Here is a 19,325-nt window from a genome sequence, read left to right as displayed (position 1 = left end):
TCATGTTTTATCGGAAAATTCAGATTTTTATACGACAAACGCATATTTATTAAAAAAAAAAAAAAAAAGGAAGAAAGAAAAAGAAAATTTATATATGTAAATCTTAATGTCTAATTTATGAGGTAGACTGAGAGATCATAAACAAATCAAAAGAGAACAAACAAAATATATGTACTTTACAAATTATTATATGCAAAATATCAAATCACATTTATACATATTGTTACCTACAAGTAAAAAAAATATATATATATATCTGTAAAACTATTTTTGAAAGGGACACTGCTCTCCTAGTTAAATATTAAGAAATATATTCGGCCTAGTGGGAGCTTCCATTAAAACGAATAGAAATCCTTTGTCCACAAAGAATCGACCGACTTGTTCAGGTCGAAGTGTATCAGGCCCAGGTAGACATAATAAATTGACAATTTGAAGAGCACCCAGCGCTCTGCACAGGATACCCAGCACTTATTCCACGCGTTTGAACAGTGCCTAAGTTTCTCGCCGTATACGGAGCGTACGCAGCACTTGGACATCTCTATCATAGCTGACATTCTGGATTGGGTGCATAGCGAGTACTCGATGCCGCGCATCAAGTCGTTGGTCTTGAGGATCAGTAGCATCTGTCGATTGACACGGTCCAGTACGGTGCTGATCTGCGGTAACATGTTCGGGATATGTTGTTGAAACTCCTCTTTCTCATGGATGTTATACCGGGTCTTACGCACGCCCGATATAATCGTATCCCACGTTCTACCCGACACCATGCATGACAGCAAACCATAATAATCGACGACGCCGAGTCGCGCGCACTGCTCCTTCATGGCGACCCGATCCCCGTCGAGAATCGCCAACCACAGTTTCGAGTAGTCCCATCGAAACTGATCGGACAGATTGGCGTATAAGCCATGATCCAATAGCACAATTTCCGCCTGGGAGTCACGATTGCGTACCAGAATGTTGCCTGGATGCGGATCCGAATGCACGAAGCCCTCGATGAAGATCATATGACTGTACAGACGACCGAGCTTGCTAGTGACCTCGTATGGATTTAACTGATGGGCACGCATGTATTCGAGATCGTTCACCTGTCCGCCATCCAGGAACTCCATCGTGAGGACGCGTGACGACGATACATCCCAATATATCTTCGGCACTCTCAACCAGCGATAATCACCGAAGAGCTTCTGTACTTTCTCGGCGTTTTTACCCTCGCGGGTGAAATCCAGCTCCTGTGGAATGTTCCTCTTCGTTTCGTCGACCAGCCAATCAAACTTGAAATCCGGAAACACTAGCGACGTGATCTTCACCAGGGCCGACATAGTCTTGATATCGACATAGGAGTTACTCTTGACGGCGCGATGCTGCACCTTAACGGCCACCACATCACCATCCCTGAGGACAGCTTTGTGCACTTGCGCGAGGCTGGCAGTGCCTAGAGGTTCCGGATCGATGCTCTGAAATATCTGGTATGGATCTTTCTTAAAGTCCTCTTTGATCACAGTGAGGATATCCTTGAACGAAGACTGGGGTGCCGAACTGTGCAATACTCGCAAAGTGTGCACATACTCCTGGGGCAGCAAGTAATCCAACGCGCCCACATGCTGACCTACTTTAATGTAGACTCCTTTGTTGGCACAGCAGAGCTCCAGTAACCTCTGCGCTCCATACTTGTGAACGTCCGATTTCAGCTGCAGGTACTCTGACGATGTTTTGTCCAATTTACTATTATACAATTCTTTCTTATAATAATGACCTATATCGAGTACTGCAAGCGCAGCCCGGCTCAGTCGTACAATTCCAATGGCTCCAATGTCATACTCGTTTGCTCTGAGAGATGCCAGGGTGCCTAACCCAATTGTTCCAATAGCAGCGGCTTTGAGCAGCCTTCTGGATGTAAATATTGCCATTTGACTAACATCTGCGACAGAAATTTTTATCAAATTTTCAATGTTTTCAGAAGCATCATAATAATTTTAATTGAAAAGAGAGAGAAATGCAATATAAACTGCCTATAATATATTCTCTTTTGAGACATGTTAAAAGTTACATAATTAGTAATATATATACGCAAAATTATATAATATACTCACCTGATAAAAAGTATTAACGATGAAAAGTCCGCGTAAATTCGCGCAATACAAGAACGAGTCGTAATTTCGAGTTGGTGATCGAATAAGAATGCAATCGACAAATCTTCGGAAAGCGATTCAGCTAACCTCATCGTAGCTTACATATGTTCTAAACGAGTCTCATTAATGATTCTGTATTTACTTTGTACGCAATTCCGGTTGATGTTCCGAGCGTTTGATACTTTCACGATCTATCATTTTTGATTGCGTCTTATCTTGCGGCCTCAAGCCGAACCACGTGGACAAAACGTGTCAGTAGGATGCTAGATAATCGCAGATAATCTCTACATAGATAACCTATAACAGAAAACTTGCAAGATTCTTTTGGTATGATATAATATACATACAAGGTATAGAATGAATCACGTTTTAAAGTATCTACTCTGTATATTGAAATTATCATTCCTCAAGTACACAACTTTTAAACTATGCTTTGCATCAGAAATTTTTATACATAAAATTAATTGTACATTTGTATTAAAGTTATAAAATTATTAAAAAATGTGAATCAAAGTGGAATATGTGACATGAATTTCATATTTTATAATTTTTGATGCAATTTAATAAAAGATTATATTCATATAGAATGAAATATATTATTACAAATACATTTGAAAAATTCATTTTTTGCCACATTTTTATATAGGTTTTACTAATAATATAACTTAAAAAGTATATATTACAAAGTACATTTTTTTCATATGTAGTACAATGTAAAAAGTAGCAATAGCTTTGAAGACTTATCTGTTTTCATATAATTGTGTGAAAAAAATATCAGTTTAATATCCCTATCTTCATAATAATTACAATTTATAATACATATGTTGAATATAAATAATAAACATTATGTAAAGTATCTTTTACATTACTCTGGGGTGGTTAATATCACAATGATATGTACATTGTACTCGCCGAGTTAACATTTAACGATCGTCCCTCCTGCGGCCTGTTCCATCATCATTTTCTAAAACAAAAAGGATCGCACAATGATTAATATCAATACGAGAAATAATATTTTCCTCGTTTTCTAAAAACGTATTTCAGAACAATGCTTCTCGTTACCTTGATTTGCGGTATAGCGTTCGTCAATTGCAAGCCCAGGCTTCTAGCTAGAACAACGGGAGCTGCGGTGCCCCGATAAAGCCGATGAAGCGCATCGATAACGAGCATCGTTGGCACATTGTGACGTTGTCTCAGCGTCTCGTACTGCCTCAAATACTGTATATTATTGAGATGACAGCCATTCACGGCGGCCTCGGCAAGGATCTGCGTCAACACCGTCACGTCGCCGAAACCTAGATTCACGCCTTGACCGGCCAAGGGATGGATTCGATGTGCCGCATCCCTTAAACACAGAAATATTAATGTTAAATTGTTAAATAGAAAATAAATTAAATAAAGAAGTATTAAACTCTTGCTACGATGAGGAAATCTTTACAAAGAAATTTTAGTACAATCTCGATTTGAAAAGATAAGTTTTGAGAAATTTGTTGTCATAATTTTCGTTGAGATTTGATTTGCGTCTTCATACATTTTTGATCCATTTGACTGCATTTCTCCGATTGATTGTCACTCTTAAGATTCGAAATTTTCTTACCCGACTAACACTGTGCCCTGTTGAACATAAGATGCAGCGTGTCCGAAACCTAAGGGAAAGGCCGCCCGCGATCCTTCGACGATGGCTGCTACGGAGGGTTGCAATTGCCTGGACACGCCAGTCTGCAGGGACAAGTTCGCGAGCAGTTGGCGGAGCGCATGCATTCCGCTCTCGACAATGCCGTTCTTTGGATAGACCCGCCACAATGCCTCGTTTATATTGTCGACGAACTCTTCCTCCGAGACTTTCAGCAGTTCTTTCGCTCTCTCGGTCGTCACGGACCATACAAGCGAACTGAGAGAATCTGTCAACTGTCCGAGAATTATAGGATCGTTATCGTGGTTAAATCAAGTATTGATTTTTCTCATTATTTATAAAACTGTGGAAAATAATATACTTAAATTAATGTGATATTTTTTATTATTTATTTGAATATGTTTGCATGCATGTGTGAATGATGTTTTGTAGAGACGTTCTAAATTTTTTGGATTTTTATATTACATTATTGTTTCAAGAAAATCAAAGTTGATAACAGTAATTATCGCGAAGAGAATGGTAATTTTCTTCGATTTTCCCATTTCTCTATCTCTCGAGAGAGCGAACTTACTGTTGTTGTTATGATTATATAATTTAACACATCACCATATGATACTTATACTTCAACTCTTTGATAATTCATTTCGCCCGTTTTCAGTGAATCGCCAGCACGATTTATGGCATGGTTTCTAAAAGCTAGAACCTACCACTAACACGCACATCCTTGATTAGTATCCTATTCGCGGAAATTCTATTAAGTAAGGGAAAAAGTTACCGGAAGCAACGCGATAGGTCCAGTTGGGAGAAACCTCTGCCAAGCGACGACATTCTCCGTGGGCTGAAATCGATTAATAAATATTATAATTTCCCAAAATTCAAACGTTGCCTTAGATATCAAACAAGCAATCTTTGAGGAGAATATTACCTCGGACAGTTTGAGAGTCGCAACGATGCCTAATTGATTATACTGCCAGTTTGGATAGGTCACACCCATCGTTTTTCGCACTATCGAATTAGCGCCATCGGCACCTACCTGAAACAAATGTCAGCTTTATTTATTTTAATTCATTAATGATCTCAATGGTATAAATTACATTTTAAAATGATAAACGACGTTATAAGGAAGTTTATTGGGCTAATGCAAAGATGTTGCGTGTTGCGAAAGACGAATGTTTGAAGATTTATAAGTGTACGAAAATAGAAATCAAATCTGGTCCAGATTTTCAACAGAAATGCCGGAGATGATTCGTCGAATAGTTAACGTAAATATTGCTCTGTTTATATACACAAACCTACGGATATTGCTAAAGATTACATTCTGATATAATGTTTCAATAGCAAAATATACATTCCAGGTAACAAAAGTAGTCGTTTTGATGTCAAATTACATCAAAATGTAGTCGTTTTGACATCAAATTATATCAAAATGACTACTTTTACTATCTAGAATATATCTAAAAAAAATGTATTTATATAAAAATTATTAAAACTTATATATACAATAATATTATATCAACATTTTATTATTAATATCATTAAAAAATAATGTAAAAACATTATTTATCTTCTTCAGATCCGTTTATAATTTTTTTATGAAAAAAGTCATATAATCGTTACACGGAAAATAGGTTTCTCAAATGTATAAAATGTTAATAATTATTATATTATTATTAAAATATACTAATAATATAAAATCGTCATTCTTGTATTCTCTCTCTCTCTCTCTCCAGATTGTCTCTTTTTTAATTTTCTTCGCAAATTAAAGTGAATATAAGCCAGTCATCTTAACTGTTCAATTATCACAAGTAAATTATTAAAATATATTTTTTCATGCCTTCTCTCTCTCTCTCTCTCTCTCTCTCTAATTAATTAAAAATCTTTATAAAAAAAAAGATCTACGCTGGGATAAGATTGTTTCGAATAATGTCATTAATTGTCAAATCCATCGAATAGATTCCGCTGTATATATTTATGGATGGAATGACCATGGAAGTGGAATGATAAAACGATCGTTCCCAGCAAGGGTTCCGCAGGAAGAGAATTTGCGGTCGGGGATTTTGAAAGAACGCGAGGAGAGAGAGAGAGAAACACGAGAGATTAATGGAAGCTAAATATATAACATGTGTTTTATAAACACATGTGCGTATATACTGTGGGATATACAAAGAGCCAGAACAGTCAGCTAAGTGTTCAGTATTAGCGAGCAAGAGCGCGCAGCAGGAAGTCATCAATTCGACATCAAGGAAATTGATCAAACCACAGATCTAACAAGATGTTTATGAATTATCACGTATTGTCAAAATCTGGCTAAAAAAATCATACTGTGAATCCGTTTATTAACGCGAAATCAATATTATTGATATGTAGAGGATGACGTCAAGCTGATTTAGTGAAGAAATTTTCTACGACTCGCTATGTAATTGTAATGCCAATTTATTAGTCTTTTTTTTTTTAAAGTGCGAGTTCAAAGAAAAATGTGACTATGTCGATTCTCAGTAAGAAGAACTTCTTCGAGAAATTCACCGGTAGTCGTTTGACGCGAGAGGCGCCGAGAATGGAGACTGCCAATAACAAGACGCCATCGACCGTAATCAACAACGAGGTCAGTGAAAGAAACATCGATCATCGATGATCTTTCGATTCTTCGGTGCCTTGATGTATATTGCGTTTAGGAAAAACATGAGGATATTTGGTTGAACGAGATAGAAAATGGCAGCATCTCCTCCGAGGACAGCTCGGAATCTGTCACGTGTTATATACGAGCTGCATCGATGACGCAGGAACAACCCTGGAGCAAGGAGGAGATTAAAATGGCTTTATCGAATCTTCCGGGAGGCGAGACCGCTCTATCTCTGATTTCCGTTCTTCATGGCGATGCTCTACAAAAGGTTTTGGAAGAATTTCAATGCTTGACTCTCAACGGAAATGCAGACCTCAAGCATCGCAAGATCTCGTTATCCACGTTTGCGAATGGGTATGGAATGATAATTGCATCTGTAATTTAGCGTATTATATTAAGATAAAATAAATAAATAAAATAAAGATAATAGATAAAAATAGAATTTGCTTATTATAGTTTTTATATATGTTTATATATAGTTTTTGTATGTTTTTTGTTAATATATTAAAAACCATGTCTATTTTATACAGTATTTAATAAAAAAAGATACTTTAAATAAAATAATGAAATTTTTAATTTTAAAATTTAATATTTTCGTACTTTATAATTTAGAATTTTATATGTTTGTAATGAAGTAATGTATAATTTAATTTAGAACTTTGTGTGCAGATTTATGCGAAAAGCTCTGTTGGCTAACGAAAACGGAGCAGCGGCCGGCGCGACTCCGGGACAGCTACTTGCAAGATGGCCAGACACATGTCTGCTGATTTCTAGTTGGCTGGGTCACGTAGAAATCGCGAAAGCTTTATTGGACAAAGGCGCACCAGCTTCCGCAAGCGACAATGATGGAAGGTTTATTATTTGTGATAGATAGACATTGTGCTATTCAAAAATTAACTAAACTTTTTGATGACCCTAACTTACCTATCATAGCTAGCTGTCATTTACCAGACGCCTTGATTAGAATTGGCTAAAGTTATCCGAACCTGTAGTTACAATTAATCCTTGATAGAAATTATATATTTTTGCACACGACTATCCTCAGAACGTCGTTACATCTGGCAGCGTGCGCCGCATCTACGAAAATTGTGGAGGAGCTACTGAAACACGGCGCTGATCCATGTAAGTGGGATCTCGGGAAAAAATGCACCCCGTTGCATTGTGCTGCCGCAGCTGGTTGCGTTGCTACCGTCAGGTGCCTGATTAAGTCTGGCGCGGATGTAGATGCCGGATTGTCCGGCAGAAGTCCGCTTCATTACGCCGTGCTGAATAATGCCGGGGATTGCGTCGAGGCTCTATTGCAAGCAGGTGCTTGTCCTAATAATCCACAGGTGCTTTTACACCACAACTACAATTTAAGCACAAATTTAGTGGGGAAGTAATATTACAAATCAGACATCATTGAAGTAAAATTCAAACGGCAAACTGCAATGTATTATGCGGGGAAACTGTGCAGAAACAATTACTTTTCCACCAAAGTAATGTGTCTCTTCGGGATTCAAGCTAAAATATCTTTAGTGAATTAATTCGTTGGCAGGTTTACACAGAAACACCTTTGCACGTGGCGGTTGGTCTTGGCAATGTCCGTTGCACCAAGTTGTTGTTGAGTCACGGCGCGGATGTGAGAGTGCAAATGGGAATCGCGAGATCGACGCCTCTACACTTAGCGGCTGAGGAGGGCAGCGCGGAATGCACCAGGTTACTGCTAAACGCCGGCGCGAGCTGGGAAGCGAGAAATTCGCGCGGTCAGGCGGCGATACACTTGGCGGCGCTCGCCCAATCTGTAGAGACGATGGATGTGTTGATTAGTGTCGGCGCGACGGTAAACGCAGAAGACAATGAAGGGCGCACCCCTCTACATGCTGCGGTTGCGAAAGCCCTGAGAGGCTGCGAATTGATCAAGACTTTAATACAAGTTTGTTTTACAAATTCGTTTTACAAATCAATTAAAAACTTTTTTTATTTACTCAACAGAATAAAATTCCTTTTTAATTAAAATAATAAAAAAAATTTATCGCATCACATTTTAAATAAATTTTTTCTAATAAATTACATTAAGTTATTCCATTTATGTAATAAAAACTTTTAAATCATGATTTTTAGTGTAATGATAGAATTAATAAATTCTTTTTTTGTTCAAAAGGCAGGTGCGTCAGTCAACAAAGCGGACAAGTTCGGTTACACGCCGCTTCATATCGCGGCCTTGAACGAGAGCTCGTCTACGGTAGTAGTGTTATTGTCGAAAGGCGCTGACGTGACGGCGCGTACCAAAGGCGGCATCACCGCCCTTAACTTCATCATACGCCGCACCCCGGATGTGTTATCGCGATTTGTGGCGCGTCTCGATCAAGCAATCTCGCTGCACGATCACGAGCTGGGCGACGTGGATTGTGAGCTGCGATTGGATTTTCGGCCGTTGGTGCCGGGCGGTCGCAGCGAGACGAACCTGATGCTCTGCCTGGTGGAGGTCGGTCAGGGCCATATGCTAAAGCACCCGCTATGCGAGAGCTTTCTCTATCTCAAGTGGCTGCGTATCCGTAAGTTCTTCCTACTCAGTTTCATGTTCCACTCGATCTTCGTCGCTTTCTTCACCGGCTTCGTCGGCGCAACGTATTTATGGCACATGGAGCGGCTGAGCAGTGTCCTCCTCTGGCCAGTCCTAGGTTTCACTTGCATGCTCGCGAGTAAAGAGATCTTCCAGATCGCCCATGGTATTTGCTGTTACGCTAAACGCTGGGAAAACTGGCTGCAGTGGAGCGTGATAGTGGCATCTGGCATTATCCTGATTCCGCCAGCGCGTGACTGGCAGCATCACGTTGCCGCTTTGGGTATCCTGCTGGCCTGGATTGAGCTGATGATTGTGGTCGGTCGTTTTCCCATGTTCGGCATTTACGTACAGATGTTTACCCAAGTATCCATCAATTTCTTCAAGTTTCTCGCGGCCTACGTTTGCCTGATAGTCGGTTTCTCTCTCGGCTTCAATGTGCTGCACAAAAAGTACAAGTCCTTCGCTAATCCGCTGATCAGTCTGCTCAAGACTGTGATTATGATGTCCGGTGAGCTGGAATTCGAGGACGTTTTCTTCGATGAGAAGGCGCCGCTCGTGTATCCTGGCACAGCACATCTCATGCTCCTTAGCTTCGTTATCCTGGTAACAGTGATTCTGACGAATCTGATGGTTGGCTTGGCTGTGTCAGATATCCAGGAATTACGCAGATGCGCCGGTCTCGATCGATTGGTACGTCGCGCCGAGTTGGTGGCTCACCTCGAGAACATGCTGTTCTCGAAGCTGCTCGACTGCGCTCCCGCGTGCAAAATAATACAAGCGTGCAGGAGGAGCGCACTATTGCTGCATCCACCGTATCACTGCGCCTTGCATATTCGGCCGAATGATCCGCGCGAAAGACGTTTACCGCGGGAACTCATCCGGGCGGTGTATCGCCTGGTCGGCGAGCGGAAAACGCGACGAGCGACCTTCCGTGGCGGCGTGCCACCGCAAAACATTGTCGCGAATGAACCGAATCACGAGAGCCTCAGCAGAATGTACAGTAACGAGAGTAATCAGCAGCTGAACGAGCTCGCGGCCGAGCTGAAGAGATGTTCGTATAACATCAGTACCAGGTTGGATAGCCTGACGAACAAGATGGAGAGTATCGCTCGGGATTTAAACCTGACGGTGCATTTACGTTAACATTGCCTAATATTCTGTTTGGAGCATTTAAATTGTTCGAACAAAGCGACAAACCGAAACACTCGGATAATCTGCCAGAGCAAAGTTCAAAATTAAAGATAGAAATGTAAAAATATGATAAATCGCAATTCAAGTAACTAGCAATTAAAAAATAAATGTAAATGCCTTGAGATGTACACTTTAACGACCTAATCCATGGCGATAAAATAAAAAAAATATATGAATCTAATGAATCGCATATTTCCAAGACGATTTATATAGATACATATATTTATCATGAATTATATAAAATTCAATTATTTTTTTATTTTGTACTTACTAGTAATCTGGCTGCGTACTGCTTTCCTGATTGTAGCTGTACAGAGGCGAATTCGGCCGATGTCTTCGGGAGTTTTACATCGGTGATTTTAGATTCGTGAATCACAGTTACATTCTCTTTCTGAGAAAGCTGCTTGTTGACTGCGTGTAACAGCAAATCGTTTTCAACTATGTATGCCAAATCCTCCGACAAATGGTCCTCGTTGAATGTTATCATAGCGTCGGAACACGCATCCCATACCTACTAAAAAAATTATACTTAAACTTGATAGAATTTCTAATTTTTTGTAATATGTAGAATAGAACAATAAAATAATTTAAAAAATGATAAAAATGGCTTTAAATATACAACTAAATATACAATCAAAAAAATAAGCAAAAAGAAAAAAAAAAGCTGGATAAGAGAGTCAAAGTAATAATTATGACGCAAAATCTTCTGAATATTATTTATGTCAAAACTAAATATATAGTAAACATTTCGATCTTTCCAATCATTTTCAAATAAGACATATAAAAAGATCATATAGTAATATTGTCATCAATACTTTAAAACTAATGGTAGAAATAGAGGATTACACAAATAATCAAATTTGCACTAATAATCAAAATGTCAAAAAAAGAATCAGATTAGACTCTCGCATTGTGTAGCATAAACAAAAATAATAAAAATTACTGAAAAGACATCCTATGACCCAACTATTTTTTAATTACAACAAAATTGTAACAAAATTATAACAAATTTATTATACATACTTGCTATCTGCTATACTTGTCAAGACATCCATCATTACAAAAATAAAAAGTGTCAATTTTTATAATGCTAACTCTTGTTTCATATTAATCTAGCACAATAACATTATATTATTAATACAAACTTAATAATTTAATAATTCAGGCTGCGAAAAGGAATAAAAAGCATAAAGAACTACCTGCATTTTCCGTACTGTACAATAACGAACTGCCTCTATGTGTTGCCATGCTCCTAAACTAGACAACAAGGTACGAGTCTGTTGATTCAAAGCGACAACTCGATTGGAATATTGCTCCTGCGGTGTGTATTCTTGTTTAGCACTACTCTCCAATAGCAAGACTTTCTTGCCTTCCAATCTTCGATTATTTCCTGAAACGAATGAATATATTTTTACTTCTTTTTCACGCAGAAAGCTTGACAAAAACTCTTGGGAAAGTAGACTCCCTGTTTTTAAACAAATGCCTAGATACAATTGTAATTCTGTTATATAAACGTTAACAACAAAATTTTTTAATTACAGAATACTCGTTCTCTTTTCTCATTTTGATGACAATATAATAACAATAACAACAGTTAACCTATGGCACATGCTAATGTCGCGCCGATCATGCCACCTCCGGTGATGATAACGTCATATTTTTCTTCATTTTCTACGGCGGTCGAATATTTTTTCCTCGATACCGCGGTCGCACTGGGAACGACATGCTTGCACTTTTGTGACAGCGACGTGAAAACGAGGCGGTACGAAAACACCGCTTCCTTGAGAGCCGCCATTTCGTATGTTTCGTATTTCGTATCGCTTTGTCTCGATTATCGCGCGGATCGAATTCCTCGCAATTCCTGCTCGTGGTATACGCGCAAATGCATTTTTACTCGCAATTTAAAATACTAAAGCATTACAAGCGCGCGATACGCGCATTTATTTTGTGTGTGTGTATATATAATTACTTATATATTATTAATTATAGTTCTCCGTTTTTTCAAAATCAATTTAATTAAAATTATACACACTTTATGCACATATACATAAAAATACTTCAATAGTAACTTATTATCGCTGTTCGTAGTATGTACTAAAATGACAAAACATCACAGTTAATAAAACATTAAAAAATCCGTATATATATATATATATATATACGGATTTTTTAATGTTTTATTAACTGTGATGTTTTGTCATTTTAGTACATACTACGTATATATATATAATTTATCCGCTTTTTGATCCACAATTATGGACCTAGCACGGACATGCACCAACACCAACCGGCCGTTTTGCCATAGCATCATAAAGTCAATATGGTCATGTAGTTCCGCCAACTCTAAAATGAATTTAGATAACGCTACTGTACCAGCACCAGATAAAAAAAAAGTATCTTACGAAAAACGACAGCATGACCGTTCTCAAACTTCTCTCTGGTTAAACACGAATCTTGGTATTTATTCGTAAAATACTACCTCAAATCACAATTTTCATTCTCGTCTAACAGTATTTTTGTACGATTATAAAAATTAAATAGATTGATTATCTGCAATCAAATCGTGACAGTTCAGCAAACTCCAAATTATTCGAAAAGTCGACAAGCGCATAACCTCCTTGAAATGTCATCGACAACATGTATCGTTTTTGATAACTAAATCACAAAAAGTGTCAGGAACAATTGTAAGGCTTATATTTAATTCGATATACATTTAACTTTCGTCTTTGGTATTTGGTAAGTCAAAAAAGCATATAATTGTTAATTTTCTCTTTTCATTATTGCATCAAATAAGAAATATATAATCACAATAAACAGTTTCATTTTTCAGTCAATGGACTACGAGAAACAAAAGGATGAAGTTACTGCATTGGAAAGTATCTACAATAAAGAGGAATTTTCATATCACGAGGAAAACGACCGATTTGACTGCACTTTTAAAATATTTGTAAACCTTCCAGCAAAATATCATTTGACATACAGGGATTTGAGACATGAAACGGATTCTAAGCAAGAAGTACAGATATCATATTTGCCACCCTTAACATTACACGTTACATTGCCAGAGGATTATCCATCTGTATCTGCTCCTATATTTACATTATGTTCCTCTTGGTTACGCCCAGTAGTATTGTCTAAGTTATGCAAAAAGCTCGATTTGTTATGGGAGAACAGCAAACAGGAAATTTTGTTTATATGGATGGAGTTCCTTCAAGATGAAACACTCAAATTCTTGAAAATAAAAGATCATCTGGATATGGATTATATATATACATCTTACAAGAAAACATCGGAAAAATTACAAAATTTGCAAGCAAATAAGGAAATAGATGAACAATGTAACAAACAGTGTAACAGTGAAGTCAGTAAAGAAAGTAGAGAGAGTATATCGAAGAAGACCAATGTCATTGATAAGAGAGCCATTTTAGATTGTCCAATTGGTAAAAATCCTATTCAAGTATTGATCGATTACAATGAAAAGTGGAAACAAATTGAATTCAAAAAGAATTTTTATACATGTAACATCTGTTTCACCGACAAGTTGGGAGAGCATTGTACCCAATTTTTGCCTTGTACTCACACTTTTTGTAAAGATTGCATCAAAGGTTACTTTGAAGTAAAGATTAAGGAAGGAAGTGTACAGAATATCTGTTGTCCTGAAGAAAAATGTAAATTCGAAGCTACACCAAATCAGGTAACTATTTCGCACTATATTTTTGTTGCTTAATATTGAAATTCTGTGTAAAACATTTGCTGAACCTATTGCAGATAAAAGATTTAGTAAGTTCAGAATTGTTCTCAAAGTACGATTCCCTATTATTAAGTACTACATTAGACACAATGATGGATATAATTTATTGTCCAAGACGACACTGTCAGTATCCAGTCACTCGCGATCCCGATGATCACATGGCAAAATGTCCGGTTTGTCAATATGCATTTTGTGTTCGTTGCAAGATGGTTTATCATGGAGTAGAACTTTGTAAGATTAGTTCAGGTACGTGCTTAGATATATTATATATCTTAGTTAAAACGATTGTTTTCTTTAATATGTAAAACATTCATATTATTCATTTTTTTTGCATCTTTTAGTTCTAAAGAATTTTTGCATGTTAGAGAATATATTATATTAATTTTGTATAATAATTTTAATTCATTATTAATAGCCGAGAAACAACGATTATTTAATGAGTATCAATCAGCGAGCAATGAAAAGAAGGCAGAATTGGAAAAGCGTTATGGCAAGAGGCAACTACAAACTATGATAGAGAATGCTATGTCTGAAAATTGGATTAATGACAATAGTCACAATTGTCCTCACTGCAAGACAGCGATCGAGGTATTAAACTCGATTCTTGGAAAAATTTCTTGTTACAATCAATATTGTACGATATATATCGTGATATATAATTGTTACAGAAATCGGATGGCTGTAATAAGATGACATGTTCGCATTGCGGTACATATTTCTGTTGGTTGTGCGGCACGCGACTCAATCCCGAGACGCCTTACTTACATTTTCGAAATCCGGAATCTAAATGTTTCAATATGTTGTATCGCGGTGTAATACCCGATGAACCGGATGATGATGACGATTTCGATTTTCACGCCGAATATTTGGATTATTATTCCGAAGATGAAGAATATATCTACGATGAAGATTTCGTCTTGGAGTTGGACGATTGAATCAATTTAATTAAATCGTGTAAATATTATCTATAAATTTACGAAACATTATATCTCAGACATTCATGAGATATTTTTTAGTTTTGCTGTTATCATAGTTAAATAATTGAATGTTTGCATAAAATGAATTGTAGCAAATTTTAATTCAATCAAATTGCAGAAATTGTTTTTATGGGCGTATGTGAATCTAGTTATCTCAAGATTGCCATTGTAAACTGAATATTGCAAAATACAAATTATTTTTTAAAAACATCATGAATATTTTTGTGTCTTTTAAACCAAGAAAGAGCTTCATCTCATACAAAGATATAATAGAAATATATAATCAAAATTGATTTTTTTATGTTTATGTATTCAATTAAAAAAAAAAAGGACGTTAGACTTATATTTCGTGTAATTGTTGCATAAAAAAAACAGTCTTAATATAAGTGCACATTTACAAATACGTAGATTAATATTTTTGCAATAATTTAATAATTTACTTAAATTCTCATTTGACAAAAGTATAGGTGTATCAATCAGTCGTAAGCTTGCTTTGTAAATGATTACTCTATTTCAAAATGTATGGAGACATTTTAGACAAAGCTGTAACACAAGCAGGCAAATGGTATTGGCGTCGTTTAGTATTCCTCGGCGCCTTCTTCACCCTCGCCTTCTGCGGAGTCCATTCCGACCTCTTCGTAATCCTTCTCCAATGCAGCGAGATCTTCGCGCGCCTCAGAGAATTCTCCTTCTTCCATACCTTCACCGACGTACCAGTGGACGAATGCACGCTTGGCATACATCAGATCGAACTTATGATCAAGACGAGCCCAAGCCTCCGCGATAGCGGTGGTATTTGACAGCATGCAGACGGCACGCTGGACCTTTGCAAGGTCGCCACCCGGAACGACGGTCGGCGGCTGATAATTGATGCCGACCTTGAAACCAGTGGGACACCAGTCGACGAACTGAATAGTACGCTTCGTCTTGATAGTGGCAATCGCCGCGTTGACATCTTTCGGCACGACGTCACCGCGATAAAGCATACAGCAGGCCATATATTTACCGTGACGAGGATCACACTTGACCATTTGATTAGCTGGCTCGAAGCACGCATTTGTGATCTCCGAAACAGAGAGCTGCTCGTGATAGGCTTTCTCGGCCGAGATGACAGGTGCGTATGTGACCAGAGGGAAATGGATTCTCGGATAGGGTACCAGATTGGTTTGGAATTCCGTTAAGTCGACATTCAAGGCACCATCAAATCGCAGAGATGCCGTGATGGAGGACACGATCTGGCCAATCAAGCGATTGAGATTTGTATAAGTCGGCCTCTCAATATCCAGATTACGGCGACAGATATCGTAGATCGCCTCGTTGTCAACCATAAATGCGCAATCGGAATGTTCAAGGGTGGTGTGCGTTGTCAGAATAGAGTTGTATGGCTCGACCACAGCTGTGGAGACTTGTGGTGCAGGATAAATAGCGAACTCAAGCTTCGACTTCTTTCCATAGTCGACGGACAAACGTTCCATCAACAGGGATGTGAAACCAGAGCCAGTGCCACCACCGAACGAGTGAAAAATGAGGAAACCTTGCAAGCCAGTACATTGATCTGCGAGCTTACGGATGCGGTCAAGAACGAGGTCGACTATCTCCTTGCCGATTGTATAATGACCGCGAGCGTAGTTGTTTGCAGCATCCTCCTTGCCAGTAATTAATTGCTCCGGATGGAACAATTGACGATAAGTTCCAGTACGAACCTCATCTGTGCACAAAGATTAAAAAATTATAGTATAATTTTTGCAGTTTATCAAATACGAGAGAAAGTTTAAAAGTTACATAGATGAAATACGTACCAACTACAGTAGGCTCCAGATCGATGAAGACAGCTCTGGGTACATGTTTGCCAGCACCAGTCTCACTGAAGAAGGTGTTGAAACTATCGTCTCCACCTCCAATAGTCTTGTCAGAGGGCATTTGGCCATCAGGTTGGATGCCATGTTCCAGGCAATACAGCTCCCAGCAGGCATTGCCAATTTGTACACCAGCTTGGCCAACGTGGATTGAGATACATTCACGCTAAAATAAATCATATATATATTAGTGTAGTGTAAGTTCTTCAAATTTCCAAATATATAAAAGAATCGTAATAAGCGAGACTTAGGCCACGTTTGTCTCGACGCTTTCAGTACTTACAGCGTCAAGACGAACGCAGCCTGAAATAAATCAATACAATGAACTTTCCAAAATGGCTCATTGAGGTCAATGTCCTGGTAATATTCATATTAGAATACTCGAATAATTAGTCTTATATAGCTCAGATATTTATATAATAATAGTAAACGTAGAAATGTGTAAAAATAAATTACTCGTAATGACAATACGAATTGTCTTCGGACAAAGAGATGACGCGATCTAAATTTAGCGAAAGCCGTAACCGGCCGGCGTTTAACCGTTAACAAAATGGCCGACCTCCCAACAAGGATGGGCGATGTCACGATAAAGATTTACGATTCTCATGAGCGAAAGCGTTATAATTATCGACGACTTACCATTTTGTATTATAATTTATTTCTTGTCTTCTCGTAGAAAAAAAATCAAGTAGCCGCCACGGGAAATCGATAGTTGGCGAAAGCAAGTAATGGAGCTTTTGCTAACAACTATATAACGTCGACGTCCGAGCAACTATCGAGTATTGGGCGAACAACGCCTACTGCGCTCTATTTATACCTGCTGGAATCGACCGTTCCAGAGTACGCTGATTGGTGCGCGATGATCTCACACCGCGCTACGATTGGCGCTAGACCGCAGCACTCGTCATCCCCGATAATCGTTTCTACGCGCCGACAATGTAGTGCCGAACCGTTGACATAATTTTATTATTTTGTCCTATAATACGATCGTTTCGAGTCCCACAATCGTCATTTACACGATTGTCGAAACGCACGGGAATAAATGTTCCTGCACGCTTATCCGATAAGATACGGATTTCTACGAAATTTCTCAAAGAAATCCCGTTTTACATTGCATGTATGTGTGTATATGTATATGTGTGATGTTGCTAGGCAGGAGTGAATGTATGTATGTACATGACATTTCGTGTAAATTGCACCATATTTGGGCCGCATCTTTCTCGAGGCATGACTGAATCGTTTTCTCAGACGTCTCTTTTTTTGGTAGAATGGAAACTCGCCGGGGAAACGCCCACGAGTCTAATTAAAAAGATGATTCAATTATCTCATTTAGCAAATTAATTTGTTATTATCCTGGATAAATTCTTTATCCGCTGTGGAGAGTACATTGAACGTTTCACGATCTGATTAATCTTTACTCGAATTCATTCTGCAAGTACATATAGTCATTTCAGTCAATAAGTACAGTTATATTGCATGCAACGATGACTCATAAGCTCCCTTGAATTAGCGACAGTATAGAAAATATAAAAATATATCAAAGTATAATATAAATAAAAATATATATCAAATTATCTTAGTTGATGTATTATCATGAAAATTTTAAATTCGATAAAATATATATAATTTATAAGCAAGAATACATAACAAAGAGAAATTACGTAAATTATGTATATATATATATTATCGTTAAATATCGATTTATTTAATAATGAATTCTTTTACAATGTTTAAACATCGGGAAAATGCATATATATACTTGCCTTTTTTCGAAAATAAAGATATATGAGATAAATAATCTCTTTTTTCCTAGTTCCTCTATAATATTTGTTTTATACGACAAGATATGTTTAATTTATTTTCTTGTTCTCTTGTGCCATCTTCTAATTAGATAATTGAGAACATATGTATATGTAATACAAAAAAATTAGGAAAATTGTTTCGTAAAACAAGGGCTTTTATTGTTTATTATGCGTTAATATATTTCGCGTTACAAATACAGCTGTTCGATTTCTCTCTCAAATTGTTTCCGGCTCATATATAACTCATTTTGCAATGCAAGTTTTATGTTCGATAAATAGGATATATTATACGGAAGTATTTTTTATGTTAAATATATTTTATGTTAATTAATAGCTTAACCTCCAATCTTCTCCATATAATAATGGTCTGAGAAATTAGCTTTATCTTTTTTTCGTCTTTTAGAAATATTAGCTCATGTTTGAAGCCAATTAGTAAATATATATTATCCATGATTAATGAAGGGAAGAAATATTAACGATTAAAAAATAAGAGAAGATTAAATGCTCGTCCAGATTGATCATCTTATGTGCCTTAAAATATATTATATTAAAGATTCATCAGAGATTTTATGGATTGAAAATTAAATTTACATGCGAATATATTGTTCACCTTTCCCAATGTAATGTTGATGATGTTACTTTTTTATAATTGACAAAGAAAGAATGAAAAATTCATGTTCGTGTATATAGAAATACATATTGACATACATATATGTTTGTACTTTTATTGGACGTGATTATTCAGCTGTCAGCTGTGTTTTGATTGAGCATATCAGAGCGTATAGTACATTATTGTAAGAGACTCAATTACATTA

At 37.2% G+C, this 19,325-nt stretch overlaps 6 protein-coding genes across 11 annotated transcripts in view; 3 read left to right on the top strand and 3 right to left on the bottom strand.

Moving 5' to 3' along the window:
• Window positions 1-94: 94 nt before the first annotated feature.
• Window positions 95-2,466, bottom strand: LOC115234455 (uncharacterized aarF domain-containing protein kinase 1). The gene is made up of 2 exons (XM_029805539.1): window positions 2,094-2,466; window positions 95-1,921 (listed from the first exon to the last, which is right to left on the bottom strand). Exon 2 carries the CDS (start codon window positions 1,908-1,910, stop codon window positions 336-338), a length of 1,575 nt encoding a protein of 524 aa, XP_029661399.1. The 5' UTR covers window positions 1,911-1,921; window positions 2,094-2,466; the 3' UTR covers window positions 95-335.
• A 40-nt stretch (window positions 2,467-2,506) lies between these two features.
• On the bottom strand, window positions 2,507-12,120 carry LOC115234458 (ubiquinone biosynthesis monooxygenase COQ6, mitochondrial). Its single transcript, XM_029805544.1, has 8 exons — window positions 11,724-12,120; window positions 11,324-11,514; window positions 10,396-10,635; window positions 4,691-4,798; window positions 4,541-4,603; window positions 3,730-4,040; window positions 3,195-3,477; window positions 2,507-3,096 (listed from the first exon to the last, which is right to left on the bottom strand). Exons 1-8 carry the CDS (start codon window positions 11,917-11,919, stop codon window positions 3,049-3,051), a joined length of 1,440 nt encoding a protein of 479 aa, XP_029661404.1. The 5' UTR covers window positions 11,920-12,120; the 3' UTR covers window positions 2,507-3,048.
• LOC115234454 (transient receptor potential channel pyrexia-like) lies at window positions 4,817-10,388 on the top strand. Of its 4 annotated transcripts, none has more exons than XM_029805535.1 (7): window positions 4,817-5,027; window positions 6,223-6,367; window positions 6,438-6,739; window positions 7,055-7,237; window positions 7,431-7,716; window positions 7,923-8,300; window positions 8,529-10,388. In XM_029805535.1, the coding sequence occupies exons 2-7, from the start codon at window positions 6,248-6,250 to the stop codon at window positions 10,074-10,076; spliced, it is 2,817 nt and encodes a 938-aa protein (XP_029661395.1). In that variant the 5' UTR covers window positions 4,817-5,027; window positions 6,223-6,247; the 3' UTR covers window positions 10,077-10,388. The 4 variants fall into 4 exon arrangements, with proteins under 4 accessions (XP_029661395.1, XP_029661398.1, XP_029661396.1 ...); XM_029805538.1 differs by lacking the exon at window positions 4,817-5,027 and adding an exon at window positions 5,629-6,181 and having other exon boundaries at window positions 6,262-6,367; XM_029805536.1 differs by lacking the exon at window positions 4,817-5,027 and adding an exon at window positions 5,629-6,187 and having other exon boundaries at window positions 6,262-6,367.
• A 303-nt stretch (window positions 12,121-12,423) lies between the features above and the next one.
• LOC115234457 (E3 ubiquitin-protein ligase RNF14-like) lies at window positions 12,424-15,060 on the top strand. 3 transcript variants are annotated; one of them, XM_029805542.1, is made up of 6 exons: window positions 12,424-12,581; window positions 12,666-12,860; window positions 12,955-13,818; window positions 13,893-14,121; window positions 14,291-14,463; window positions 14,544-15,060. In XM_029805542.1, exons 3-6 carry the CDS (start codon window positions 12,958-12,960, stop codon window positions 14,808-14,810), a joined length of 1,530 nt encoding a protein of 509 aa, XP_029661402.1. In that variant the 5' UTR covers window positions 12,424-12,581; window positions 12,666-12,860; window positions 12,955-12,957; the 3' UTR covers window positions 14,811-15,060. The 3 variants fall into 3 exon arrangements, with proteins under 3 accessions (XP_029661402.1, XP_029661403.1, XP_029661401.1); XM_029805543.1 differs by having other exon boundaries at window positions 12,942-13,818; XM_029805541.1 differs by having other exon boundaries at window positions 12,452-12,860.
• A 126-nt stretch (window positions 15,061-15,186) lies between these two features.
• On the bottom strand, window positions 15,187-17,511 carry LOC115234459 (tubulin alpha-1 chain). Its single transcript, XM_029805545.1, has 3 exons — window positions 17,348-17,511; window positions 16,652-16,874; window positions 15,187-16,560 (listed from the first exon to the last, which is right to left on the bottom strand). The coding sequence occupies exons 1-3, from the start codon at window positions 17,348-17,350 to the stop codon at window positions 15,431-15,433; spliced, it is 1,356 nt and encodes a 451-aa protein (XP_029661405.1). The 5' UTR covers window positions 17,351-17,511; the 3' UTR covers window positions 15,187-15,430.
• A 1,776-nt stretch (window positions 17,512-19,287) lies between these two features.
• The window catches only part of LOC115234311 (protein arginine N-methyltransferase 9-like), a 3,801-nt gene continuing 3,763 nt past the window's right edge, over window positions 19,288-19,325 (top strand). The window contains exon 1 of the mRNA XM_029805298.1: window positions 19,288-19,304. The gene's annotated coding sequence lies outside the window, so the exon portion shown is untranslated. The remainder of the gene's footprint in view (window positions 19,305-19,325) is intronic.

This window comes from Formica exsecta, unplaced genomic scaffold, assembly GCF_003651465.1.
Source record: "Formica exsecta isolate Colony F162 unplaced genomic scaffold, ASM365146v1 scaffold2, whole genome shotgun sequence".
In the NCBI taxonomy this organism is placed as follows: domain Eukaryota; kingdom Metazoa; phylum Arthropoda; class Insecta; order Hymenoptera; family Formicidae; genus Formica; species Formica exsecta.
Note: the sequence above shows the minus strand (reverse complement) of the source record. Positions and strands in the feature narration are given on the sequence as shown.

What these genes read in the sequence shown, in the direction of transcription:
- LOC115234458 (XM_029805544.1), bottom strand. Translation starts at nt 11,919, where the DNA reads ATGGCGGCTCTCAAGGAAGCGGTGTTTTCGTACCGCCTCGTTTTCACG. An exon ending in GACCTATCGCGTTGCTTCCG is followed by an intron (nt 4,041 to 4,540) that starts GTAACTTTTTCC and finishes ATTCTCGGACAG; the next exon opens with TTGACAGATTCTCTCAGTTC. An exon ending in CAGGGCACAGTGTTAGTCGG is followed by an intron (nt 3,478 to 3,729) that starts GTAAGAAAATTT and finishes TCTGTGTTTAAG; the next exon opens with GGATGCGGCACATCGAATCC.
- LOC115234459 (XM_029805545.1), bottom strand. An exon ending in TCTGGAGCCTACTGTAGTTG is followed by an intron (nt 16,561 to 16,651) that starts GTACGTATTTCA and finishes CTTTGTGCACAG; the next exon opens with ATGAGGTTCGTACTGGAACT.
- LOC115234454 (XM_029805535.1), top strand. Translation starts at nt 6,248, where the DNA reads ATGTCGATTCTCAGTAAGAAGAACTTCTTCGAGAAATTCACCGGTAGT. An exon ending in CTTGTCCTAATAATCCACAG is followed by an intron (nt 7,717 to 7,922) that starts GTGCTTTTACAC and finishes ATTCGTTGGCAG; the next exon opens with GTTTACACAGAAACACCTTT. An exon ending in TGATCAAGACTTTAATACAA is followed by an intron (nt 8,301 to 8,528) that starts GTTTGTTTTACA and finishes TTTGTTCAAAAG; the next exon opens with GCAGGTGCGTCAGTCAACAA.
- LOC115234457 (XM_029805542.1), top strand. Translation starts at nt 12,958, where the DNA reads ATGGACTACGAGAAACAAAAGGATGAAGTTACTGCATTGGAAAGTATC. An exon ending in TCGAAGCTACACCAAATCAG is followed by an intron (nt 13,819 to 13,892) that starts GTAACTATTTCG and finishes AACCTATTGCAG; the next exon opens with ATAAAAGATTTAGTAAGTTC. An exon ending in ACTGCAAGACAGCGATCGAG is followed by an intron (nt 14,464 to 14,543) that starts GTATTAAACTCG and finishes TAATTGTTACAG; the next exon opens with AAATCGGATGGCTGTAATAA.
- LOC115234455 (XM_029805539.1), bottom strand. Translation starts at nt 1,910, where the DNA reads ATGGCAATATTTACATCCAGAAGGCTGCTCAAAGCCGCTGCTATTGGA.